At 47.5% G+C, this 12,602-nt stretch overlaps 1 protein-coding gene across 1 annotated transcript in view; it reads right to left on the minus strand.

Moving 5' to 3' along the window:
- Nucleotides 1–303: 303 nt before the first annotated feature.
- LOC142590649 (homeobox protein Hox-A4a-like) overlaps nt 304–12,602 on the minus strand; it is a 71,939-nt gene continuing 59,640 nt past the window's right edge. The window contains exons 3-5 of the mRNA XM_075703024.1: nt 9,048–9,165; nt 6,141–6,301; nt 304–962 (exon numbers count right to left, since the gene is read on the minus strand). Of these exons, the coding sequence (XP_075559139.1) occupies nt 780–962; nt 6,141–6,301; nt 9,048–9,165 (462 nt within the window). The 3' untranslated portion in view covers nt 304–779. The remainder of the gene's footprint in view (nt 963–6,140; nt 6,302–9,047; nt 9,166–12,602) is intronic.

The following is a 12,602-nucleotide window of genomic DNA, read 5'->3' on the forward strand; positions in this document are numbered from 1 at the left end:
GCTGTCGCGGGGTCCTCGATACAGCCCATCCAATTTTTTGTCAACAAAACAGATGCTGCACTAACAAATACGTATGGAACCTCCGTAGATTATTGGTTTCGCTGAGGGCGTTTGCACTAATTGCTAATGCGCTCGTGGGTGTGTCTGTGTGTGTGCCTCTGTAACTGTCCATGTTTGCTATCCCGTACCCCGCAGTTAATACCACGATTCCATCAGCACATTAGAAAAATAACCTTAGCGCTAAATTGTCGTGCTCTTAGCTCTTGAACTGTTCTTTACTTGACCCAGCTGTACTGTCATAATTCGATGTATTTATTTTGCATATATGGATTCTGGATATAGGCATGTTTTCTCCCAGTTCAAGATAGTTTCAGAGTTGTGCGTAGCGGTCCGATTCTGATAGGGTCGTATATCGAGCAGAGAGAAAAAGAAAGCGAAGAGTGCAAAGGCTGGAACGTCAACCGGACGGCTGTCCGATTTTTTACCCTGCGCTAGTGGTAAAGAAAATCATTTTAGAGGAAAAAAGGGAGAAACTGAACACTGCTGGCAGGCTGGATATTGAACATGAAGACCGTAAACTGTCCATCTAGCCTAGTGAACTTTGTAAACTACACCAGTTCACAAATAGTCTTTTGCACCACGGACGGATGTGGCCATGGTCCTAGTATCCTTGAATCAGAAGCACGTCTCGAGCACCGTTGGTTTAAGTTCTCTGAAAGAAAAGGCGATATGCATCGCAGTGACGCAGAAAAAAGAATAAGTTTTGAATAGTCCTGTAATTAGTTGACGCAGTTGGGTTCGGAAGCTTCAGCACAGCCCGCTGGAATGATTTTCTTTTGATCTGCGTCAGCCTGCAGAAGGAAAGGACTCTTCGGTACAGACGGACTGGGCGCCCACTCCGCCTTTAGTGCGGTCCGGCTGCGCTTGCACTTCATGCGCCGGTTCTGGAACCATATCTTGACCTGCGGGAGAGAGAATGACCTTTGGCTTCTGGAGAATGATAATCCATTCATTTGACGGCTTTCCTGTTTCAATAATTCTTTTTATAATATGGGGTTTTACGTCTCAAAATGAAAATATGATGAGACAGGCCGTTGTGGGTGACTCCGGAATAATTTTGACCACTTGGCTTGGGATTATTAACTTTTGCGCACAAGCTATAAAGTTTTTGCAGGGCTGAAGAAATGTCCAGAAAGAGATGGAGTGGACGTTGTTTTTTCCGCCCCAAAAAGACTTTCTAGCTTGTGCGCGGAAGGTAATAATCCCAAGCAGAAACGCAATGTTTCTGATACAATCCATCGCGAACAGTTTGTTGTCCCATGTGTGGAAGGCGTAGTTTACTGCATTGCATTGTCAAGCGGGAAAGAATACTCGGGACAAACTGGCAGATGTCTCTGCGGTAGCTTACGACAGCACTCAAACAATGCTGATAAACTGGCTGTAACCGGTGGTGTTGCTGCTCACTGCATGCGCTTTGGCTGGAAACCTTTGTTTAAAAAGACAAGAGTGATGGCCATGCATTCTGATAAACTTGAGAAGGGAAATCGTAGAGGCGTTTGAAATGAACAGGAACAAAGATTGCTTGAGCTGTCCATCTCTTGCGTTGTCAGAGGAGGAGATACTGTTCTTGTCACTGCTTGTTAAGCGATCTGTCAGGCTGTGGTTACGGTACACTTCCTTTCCGTCTTTTATTGTACGGTGCAATATATACTGTGATAATAGCATTAAGCATAACTTGTTAGTAGCGCTGTGTCCTGTGCGCCTTATCTCACGTTGTGCGTTTGTTTGCGCTGAAAACTATTAACATGCAATACCGACTAGCCCACAAGTCTGTTTTCTTGAACTTGTAAGTCAGTCGTATCTGACGTGTATTTGGGTATATAGTGTTCTTGTCTTTTACATAAAACCATTGTTTTTTTCCAACCGACGCTGTTTCAATGTTACGCTAGCAACGATACTGAAAGCTGCTTGTTGACTTGAGTACAACTAGCAAAGCAGTACTATCACATCTAAGGACTCATTATTCCGTAAAAAGATTGACCTTTTTTGGCAGTTCTTCCAACTGTTGATCAGCCCCCGCTTACCATGACGCGTACTGCAGTGACAGGTGGGACGCAGTTATTGCTTTTACATGGATCCTAATAACTTAGAATAACAGGATATTGGTAGTTAGCAAAACCAGAATAATAAATACGGGATTACGTTGACGGTGTGAAAAATAACAAATCAGACTTGGGGGAAAATTGTACCCGGACCTATATAGATAAGCACAGGCAATCAGGGAAGCACGTGTACTGTAACAAAATTGCACCTAAATACCTGTACAGCGTCGGCAAGATAGACGTGTGGGGCCCTATAACGTAAAACTATTCCAATACGTTTTTATTCCAATCTCTTGACATCAAATTTGCGTAACAACTGACGCAAGCATCGGGCGGTAACCTACAGCGTTGTTTGAAAAGCTCTATCAAACACGCTTGTCATTTGTAAGATGTAACTTTCTTATGCTTTCAAAGCGAATAGCATTGCCTACATTTAGCAGTTTTTCGTATCTAATTGGCTGAGAAGAGGCGAGTAGCACTCTCAAGTGGAGAGAGTTTCGATGGGGCCGAGCCAGCACAGTGAATGTAGATAACCGGATGAGGAGGGTGGTTCCGGTGTGTGCGTTTGGTCCACTTCCGCTTACTTAGCTTGCGATGGCTGGTCGAAAATTGCATCGGCGTGCAACGGAAGTTTAAAAACGGCGCTAAAAAGGATCCTTGGCAAAGAAGAGTTGGCAGAGTGATGTCGTATACCTGCCGATAGGTCTCGATAAGGTGATGCAGGTACGCAATTTTTGTTATACGCAAATAAATGCATGCTTCCCGGAGGCTCGGAGTAGTTAGTGCCACAGTGATCGGCGGACAGCCATCTTCTATTCCTTTCGGAGCGGGGCACTATCCTGCTACTCAGAAAATATTTCAGTTTTGTTCAGTATAATGACGTGCTTTGAACGCGTACATATCACTTCGACGCAGTGAGCTTTCGCGAGTTTGTGACGTTTCGTCACAGGCAGGCGAAGTGGGAATAGTCCGAGACCATTTGACCAATAGCAATTGGTCAAACGGCGCCTTTGTCGCTATTGGCGAAAAAAGGCGTCAAATCAGGAAATATTATTTTTCTTTTGTTCGGTTTAAGGATGCATAATCTGTGTTCACATTTCACATAAGATCGACTTTACGTTTAGTTTAAGCGGTTTTTATGACCTCGCATGACAGGAAGGCGGAGTGGGTAGTGGCTCGAAAATTTTTTGACCAATCCTGGAGGGTTGATTGCAGAATCAGAATAGAAAAGTTTGGAATAGCTTTTCGTTATAAAGCCCCAGACCAAGCTGGCGCGAGTCCTCTACTTATTCTTCCTATCACGCATGTGGCTCCTACCCACTATGGGGGATTGGGCAAAAAAAGAATTATTCCAATTTCTAACGAATAAATTTCGAAATATCTAGGCGCTGTATAACGTAGAATTATCTGTTAAAATAAAATCAGTTACGTTCCTTAAGCCGCGCGTCCACAGTCTAAACTTTTTTCTCAGCGCCAGCATCTTCCAGAACGCGTGTCCCCGTCTTAACTTCTTTCTTAGCGCTGACTCGGGACACCTGGCGGCAATACGCAAAGATAGACATCGTACACCGCCCAATGGCCAATCGGTATGATGCTCCGTTTTGGCTGTGATCGAAGCGTCCATGGAACTAAGACTGCCCGAGGTGATCCCCTCGGTTGCAATCGCCACCGCTGCGACCAAGTACACCTGCTTCAAATAAATGTTTGAATTTGCTCACATATGCAAATAATGAGAATTATTAGTAAAGATAAAATAGTGCAGTCAAATTTAGCATCGCAGATAACACTGCGGGTATTACATAGGGATTCGTTAAACCAGCGTGTGAAAATATTATTTTGGCATGAAACATAAACAAAATAATAAACGTTTAAATAAGTGTGAAGCCACTCTAGAACAGTAGACAACAACGAAGAAAAGTCAGGTAAGGAAACACGACAAAAGACTACGTGTTATCCATAATATCCAATAATTCTGGATAGAGCAGTGCGCACAGTTGGGATTACTCGAGTCGAGGTATGTCAAATGCGTTCCCCCGGTACTTATTCAGTACGTATAAGGCACTTCAGAGCTGTAATATTTGTGCATGGTACTTGTGCAGAATGAGTTAATTTTCTCTACTCAGCGGTTTTCACGTGATACATAGTAGGAACTTTCACGGCGAGCTTCCTCAATATAGTTGCAATGCTGATTTTCTGTTTAGTTTCGTAAATAATATATGTACGCAATTAGTAGCTACAGACGTTTTTGATAGGTATATTGAACAAAAACAAGGTGAACCGAGGGGTTAATCATAACCATAGGAAGCAAACAGATAATGAAACAAAGGAAAGCATAGGGGATATTATTTGTTGTTTTTCAATGAGGTGCAGAAATGAATAGGTAAAGTGAAATGAAAGCGGATGAAGCAGCAACTTGTTCCCGGTGAGAGCAAAACCCACATCCTGCGCATTGCATGTGTGTTGCCCTAACAATTGCACCACGGCTGCAGCTTCTCCCATTTTCTCCTTATCGAGTATTTATATGGTTGTGTACAAGACATACCCGTAGAAGTGTTATCCAGCGCTACTCATGGCCCTGGCGGCGGTCGCAGAACATCCTTTTGACCAACAGTTTCACGTAGTACGTGAACTAAGGAGCAGGTAGCTGACGAAAAAGCCCTCCTATGCTAACTTAAGGCGTGAAGCCTGCCGGAGTCAAGTCCGTCGCTATGTAATGAACAACACGCAGACGCGAACGGAATGTCTCTTTCGAAAGCTTGCACACAGAATGCGTGAAGACCCTTAATTATTTTCACAGTGAAGCTGTATATGGCTACCCCGGCAGATTTTCTGCGTCCGTGCGTGTGCACCGTGGCATCGACGAAGAAAAATTTTCGCCTCCAGAGCTAGTGTAAAAGAGCGTCTAACTTTGTAGGTTGAGTAGCATAAGTGTCCAAACCTATAACGGATGGCCCATTGTTCATCCTAGTGCGCTTGTCGCAAGTGTCGAGTGATTGATGGCCCATTGTTCTTGGCGCAGCGCTTGTTTGCTGCTGCTAGGGGGCGGGCCGCTATAGAAGCCGCAGTGTAAAGTTCGTAATAAACGCACACCTACGTATCGTCCAATGTGTGTTCGCCTATAGAGTGACGTAAGTGTCGCCTAACGACCTCATCGGCAGTTGTTCTTGAGCGATTCCATGGGGCGGCGACGTATCGTGCGCACGGAAGATGAGCAACATGTAGTAGAACGACGACGCGAGCGACTGCAAGAATGGGCGCGTCAGCTGTGGGAAGCCGCTAAGGCCGATCGTGCGTCCGTCGATGAGCCTGGCCCGTCGCGTAGGGGCGACCGACGACGACCCGCAGCATGCCCGCCAAGAACGACCAGCTTCGCTAGTCATCCTTCTTCCCAAAGTGGAAGCGTCGATGAATTTTTTTTTTTGACCCAAGGCTATTAGGTTGTATTAGGGTAAATATTCGTAACCCATAACAAGCTGCATTAGTTCAGCTGAGACAAAAAGCTGTCTATATAAAGGCGGCATTGTATTGGGAGGGAATCACTATGCGACTGAAATAAGCCTATTCTGGTTGATAGTCATGACAAATAGTCTGTGATGTTATCCTATGACATAGGTCAAGTAAATATGACACCTAGTGATTGAAACTGACTAGGAAGCCTGGTATTACCTACACCACTAACGTCGCCAAAATGAGCGTCAGCTATGAAGTCCTAATTTTTGCATGAAACACAATTGCTTTTTGTTTAAACCTAATCAATTATTGGATTATTCGTGTTTGTTCAAGCATGAAGCTAGTGTAGGAACATATTTGCGATGTTAAGAACTTCAGCGCAGCTGTTTGGTGGAAATAATATTGCTACGCTACGGTGGAAGGTTCACAGAAGTCAATGACTACGTTCGTCGGACCTTTGTCAGCTACGCATGGAGGCCAAAATGATCACATCTGACTTCGGCCTCTCGCGATCATCGCTCACCATAAGTAAGCTCGTCTCGCCGTAACAGTTTCATGGGCAAAGCTCGCTAGTCTACGCCGACGCACCTGCCGTTCGGTGAGGTCCAGGGCCAGGGCAATCTCGTAGCGCCGCAGCCGGGTCAGGTAGTTGCGCTGCGAGAACTCCGCCTCGAGCGTCTCCACTTGGCTGCGGCTGAAGGCGGTGCGTTCTTTGCGCGGCTCCCCTCGACGCTCCGCTGGACAACGGGCTGCGTGGTGGCACACACAGGGCCGACAAGGGCCGCGTGACGCTCATCTTACTTGAGTGCCGCCGTTGTCGCGCAAATCATGGCTCATTCTTAGCTTGTGTAGACACGTGATTTGGCGGCGTCGGTACCCTTTGGTACTTCATGTATTACGCCGCGAGTCCTTCCATGTCAATTCGCTCACATCGACCTCTTTCAAAATCAATTTGTTATCGTGCTGAGCATTCTCTGAACATTATAGTGCGGCGTAAAGAGAACCAAAGGGCCAGATTTTAAACCAGAGTATTCCCGGCGTGTGACATGGGTCTCGTAACCCGTTGGCCTCATAAACAAGCGTAATATAGGCTCCAACAAAGCGGCTTATAAACACCTAGTGTTGACTGATAAAGAAATGCTGGTGAGCGCAGCTCTATCGCCCCAGCATGACACTTCACTATAATCTCTACCACGGCACAAGATTTGTACACGGTACGTCGACTTATAAGAATGACTAATCCATATATATACCTCCTAATGAAACTGCCATTGTATTCAACGGCCTTCTTGAGTTTTATAAATTTCGTCGTTTGGCATTCTTGGCAAATGCTGCAAATTGCGTTGCTCCATCTGTGTCACAAGGGGGCATGAAATAATAATTATATTTAAATATATTTTGTACTCTGAGCGTGCACCTCCCACCACCATTGTTCTTTCGAAATGCATCATTGGTCGCGTTTGTTTTTGCAGCAGCACCGCATCAATGTTATTCGCTGAGCGTCCACATGATTTGGTGTTAAGATTGTGGCATAATTTGTGAATGGTCTAGTGCGCCAACAAACACTCTATTATGACCGGCAATGGCCTGTGTGGTGCCTAATATGACCATTGCATGCACGCAATGACAAAAAGACGGCACTAGTACACATCGGACTTAACTGTATTAATCGCTCAAACAAAACTTCTCTTTGCATATATTTGAGCATGTGTGTTCGATCCGCATAATTTTATTTTATTTCTGTATTTCTATTACGAAGCCAGTAGGTAAAATACACTTAATTTCCCTGGCATCATGACCGGTTGCCTTTATATCGTTTTAACTAACAAAAAATCTAGCCCCACAGTTGCCCCTTGCCCCACAGCCCGAGCCATGATAGCGTAAAGAGGGCTTCCACACTGGCAGCCTTGATGCCACCATGCAAGCATATACGATGGTGTAGTTTCATAGTCGGTAATTTAGTCCTAATATCACCTACCATCTGTCGCTTTCGATTTAAGAGATGCGCCACATCCGCCGCCATGCCTTTGAATGCCGCTGGAGAACACATCCTGGGCCAGTTCTAGTATACTTAAACAAATGCAAGCGGCATCAGGGACGGCCACCACCACAGCTCAATCGTAGAGCATCTGACGTCTAATGCAGGAGAACGTGCGCTGAATCTTTCTTCCGGAACCACTCTAGACTTTGCCGATGGTGGCTGTCTTGCCGTGTAGCTCAAACGGGATATAAGAAGTCGCCGTGTACGTATGCCCATTAGAACTACCCCCTGGGAATGAGCCGCTGGCCGGTTCAGTTCTATTCAGAGAAGCTTCATAGCCATATCTACCGGGGGGAGTGGGGCAAGGGAGGCAAGGGGGGCACTAGTTAAATCTTCCTACTTCATAGTGTGACCACACAAGGGACGCTTTCCTTTACTACGCATATTCCTGCTTGTGCAGCGGCGATTGTCTTTTGTGCCTTCTCGGGACGCCCTATAGCGGACGACGCACGGGATTCGCTATACACGCTCTCGTTGGGGATAATGCCTGGCGCTGGGCAATTCCCGCTCTAACAACTGTTAGCTTGCGCAACTTTCATCATACCCAGCTTTTGGGACCGCTACATCCGTATTCTAAAACACAATGAGCTTCTTACATTCAATCTGCGGATGAGAATGAAGACAAAGAGCGTAAAAAGGGATAACCCTATGTAACGAATTCAATGAGACCATTGAATATCGTGCCCTATTCAGTAAGAGTTCTTTAGACCTTAGAGGATCCACTGAGTCAGCATTGTACGGACAGGTTTTATTTTTTATGTATTACACGGAACTGACGTTCGCTTGCTGGCTCTACGTTGTCCGTCAAAATGTTATGTTTTATTGCATCCGGAAAACGAAACATTATCAGCCACCCAGCCATATTGTAGCATGAAGCTACAATGGAATCCCGCACAACTTTTCGAGCAAGAAAATATCACAGTTGAAGGGAAATGCGTTCTTTTGCGGAGATAGAACTCGGAAGCTACCTTTCCGTGCCGATCACTTTACTGTCTATGCTAAATAGGAGGCTAGTAGCAGCGCGAGGTAAAGTTAAGCGACAACTCGAAACGCAGGGACAGCGAACGTGGCAAGGGAGTTCAGCGAAAGTTCGCATGGTGTAGGAAGTTTCATGAAACAGAAATCTTATATCCACACATTATTCTGCTATACTGAGCATGCAGAAGCATGTCGAATATAGCACACGAAGGAAAAAGAGTTAGTACAACAAACATTGCAGCATATATTACCCATACAAACGTAATCCTATTTCTCATGGCTGCACTCTTCTTTGAATAGATAAACCTTATTTCGAATAACCAAAAAGACAATGCTTTTCGGCATAAGTTTTAAAACATTGCTGGAGAAAATCCTGAAGACGGACAGTGAAGCACGAGGTAATAGACTCTTTGGCAGCATGAAGTTCGCAGAAACCAGACGAGGAAATTCGTTATTTATGGCTATGCGGTGCTCACCTGCTGTGGCGTCATGGGAGCTGGGCGCAAGATGAGTAAAAGCTGCTTCATCAGCGCTGTCCCTGCAGCAGCCAGAGTGCTCCAGAAAGAGGAACCCTGGAACCTCACTATTCCCGTCCTGCGCGTAGAAACAAATACAAATACAAGCAACTGCTGATACCTGAACAGACAGACGGATAGAAAAACTTTATTGATAGCAAGTGAGTTTGGACTCCTCTGGGTCCCTGGACCACCGAATGGTCCCGCACTATGTCGAGGCGTTCATGCTCCTTTTGTTCATGATGTCGGCAGCCCGAGCCACCGCAGTAAGCTGCAATTTCGGGTCCGTAGAGGAGCGCAGGACCTCCCAGTCCTCCCATCTTAAAATGGCGGGCTGTCCCTGCGGGGGAGGATCAGCAGGGCAGCAAAATGTATGTGGGAGAGTGTGGCGTCAGGGTCTCCGCATATGGAGCATGTAGGGGAGATGCCGCAGTAGTGGGATAGCAGCTGAGGGGTTGGGAGAGAGCGGGTCTGGAGGCGTCTCCAGAAGATCTGTTCGGAGTGGGTCAGGGAGGGGTGGGGAGGAGGGTAAGTCCGACGGTCCAAACAGGGTATTTGCGTGAGCTCCGCAAAGCTGTGCGCCCGCTCCCTCGAGAAACCCGGGTCGCGGCTGTCCTGAGCCCAGCAAATTAAACCTCGGGCCAATTTATCGGCAGCCTCGTTTCCGGGGTTCCCAGAGTGAGCCGGCACCCACCCGAGCTCTACCCTGCATGGTAAATTCTGGGTGGGGATGTTCAACAAGTTCCAGGCAGGGTTGTGAATCCTGCCTCTGGCAAAGTTGGACAAAGCAGTCTTTGAATCGCTAAAGATGTATTCAGCATCCGGAAGGGCAAGGGCTAAGGCGATGGCGGTCTTCTCTGCTTCCTCAGGTGTAGAGCCCGAGGGAAGATGGTGAGTTAGGGGTCGGGGTAAGGTTGGGTTGTAAGCAACTGCTACAGCTTCATGCGTTGTACATGCGGCGTCTACCCAGATGGCTTTCTCGTCTTGTCCGTAATACTTGTAGAGGGCATTTGCGCGAGCTACGCGGCGAGAGATGTGATACTGGGGATGGACGTTTCGAGGAAGGGGTTTCACTACAAGGGGTGTATGAATGTGTCGACGAATGGCTATAAGAGTTGACTGATTAGCGGGCATGTTGATGCGAAGGGAGGCGAGGATATGGCGGCCAGTGGCGCTCGCGGCGAGTCTTAAGTACTGCGTCTGAAGGTGCGCCTCAACTAGTTCAGGAAGCGTGTTATGCATGCGTAGTGCAAGGAGTTTGGGTGTGCTAGTACTGCGAGGTAGGTTCCGCCTTACTTGCAAGGCGGAACCTGGCGTTCACGCGCTCGGTTTCCATGCAGTTCAGCTTGAGATATGGAGTGGCGTATACAGAATTCGGCTAAGCGTAAAAGCATGTACAACTTCCATGTTGTCTGCTTCATCTAAACCCTTGTGCAGGGAAGATACGCGGCGTAGAAGCTGCAACGCTGATTGCGTGGAGGCCTTGGGTGTTTTAAGGGTATGGCCATTGCGCCCGGAATCCTGCAGGTAGAGGCCAAGGATGCGCAGGGTGGGAGTGATGGGGATAGGGGATCCTTGTAAAGTGATTTGGATGGGTGAGTTAACGGCAGATTTTGGTCTAATTAGGAGGAGCACGGACTTAGAGGGGGAACACTCAAGTCCGATAGATGATACGTGAGCGGAGCGGAGATCGTGTCAACTGCTAATTGTAGAGTTTCCTCAATTTCCCCGTCTGAGCCATGAGTGGTCCATGCGGTAATATCATCAGCGCACAGAGTATGTTTTAGGTGTGGGATGAGATTGAGGTTCTGGGCTAAGGGGATGAGAGCAATGTTAAATAGGAGGGGAGAGAGGACCGCGCCTTGCGGGGTTCCAAATTCGCCGAGTGTATAAGAGGGTATGCTGAGCTGATCAATCTGCAAGGAGGCAGTGCCAGTGGCGTAGCAACAGGGGGGGCCGGGGGGCCGTGGGCCCCGGGTGCAAGGGGCCAGTGGGGGGGGGGGGGGTGTCATTTATGCCTGAATGCACCCGTCTTTCCGCCAGCTTGACTGGGCGCAAATTGCAGAGAATGCTCCGGTATCCAGTAGCCCGAGCTCAGGAACCCGATGCGCTGCGCCGCAGAATTCTCGACTGCAGCTCTATCAACACCTCACGAAATAATTGCACGAATGTGCGGGCTAACAAATTTAATTCGCGAAATGGTCGCTAAACTACTCGCCTTAGCGGAACGTTTCATGTGGGGTACGCTCGTGCTGTGCGTTCATGCTGAGAGCAGGAGTCGCGAAACATACAGTGAGGCGTTGTAAGGCGTTGGGGCTCTTGGGTCCCTCTTTCGTTCAGAACGCGCAGCGAAGACGAACAAAGACAGCAGCAAAAGGGCGTTCAACCAGCGCGCCCGGCGCTCGCGTTTACGGCGAAGCGTTCGTGGAGAGCGACGTTGCATAAATGGGGCCGTCAAAAGTCGCGAATGGGATTCTCTGGATCGTCTTCAGACTGGGTTCGGCCGAAGAGTTTGGCGGCGTATGACTCGACAGGCTGTAGTCGCGGGCCCGCCGTGATGTCCGGCTCGCTTTTATTTCCCCTCTCCAGCTCGCTCCGAGAAGCCGCTGCGAAACCTGCCGTTATGTTTCACGCTTTCCTTCTTACGCTCGAAAGTTTCAGAAAACTGTTGTTGTGTGACTTCATGCCACAAGTACAGTGTCTGTATCAGCTGCACAGAATTTTATAAAAGAAAGAAAGGCGAATTTTGTAAGGATATTTCCCGATCGAGATTCTATGAAGATATGTCTTTTTGTGATTACTTGGAATTCGGTAGCGCGAAAAATATGGCAGATAAGTAATAACCATGTCCTTAATAATCCCGTAATTAGTACTTATAGAGGAAGCACATCAATTCGAGAATTCAGGACTCAAAGTCATATTATTAACTCAACAAAAACTTCTGAAACAATATCGTTTTGGGTGCTACAACCTGCAGTACTTTGGCACTGCGGGCGGCGCCCAGTATGAAACCCGGAAATTGTCGATATCCTCGCCTTCCTCGACCACATCAGGGGGGGGGGGGGTGCTGACAGAAGACCTATGGGCCCCAGGTGCCAGACGACCTCGCTACGCCACTGGGCAGTGCGGCCAGAGAGGAAGGCGCGAACGTAGCTATAGGTGTTAGGGCCTACCTGTAGTCCCTGCAGTTCCCGTAAGATGGCAGCGTGTCGAATTCTGTCAAATGCTTAATGAGGTCAACCGTCAGGATGGCTTTAGTAAGATGAGGGGTGGTATCATCAAGCACATCCTGCGTAATTTGAAGTAGGGCATCCTGCGCAGATAGATGCGCACAAAAGCCCCCATACTGTGGGGGAAAAGGTGATTTTCTTCCATGTACGTTTTCAGTCGGGCAAGGATTATGTGCTCAAAGGTCTTGCCGAGACAAGATGTAAGAGAAATGGTGCGGATGTTCTCGACGGTGATGGGCTTGTGGTGTTTTGGGTGATGCCTGGAAACGTCGAGCTCGCAGACGCT

This window comes from Dermacentor variabilis, chromosome 8 (assembly GCF_050947875.1).
Source record: "Dermacentor variabilis isolate Ectoservices chromosome 8, ASM5094787v1, whole genome shotgun sequence".
NCBI classification, from domain to species: Eukaryota; Metazoa; Arthropoda; class Arachnida; order Ixodida; family Ixodidae; genus Dermacentor; species Dermacentor variabilis.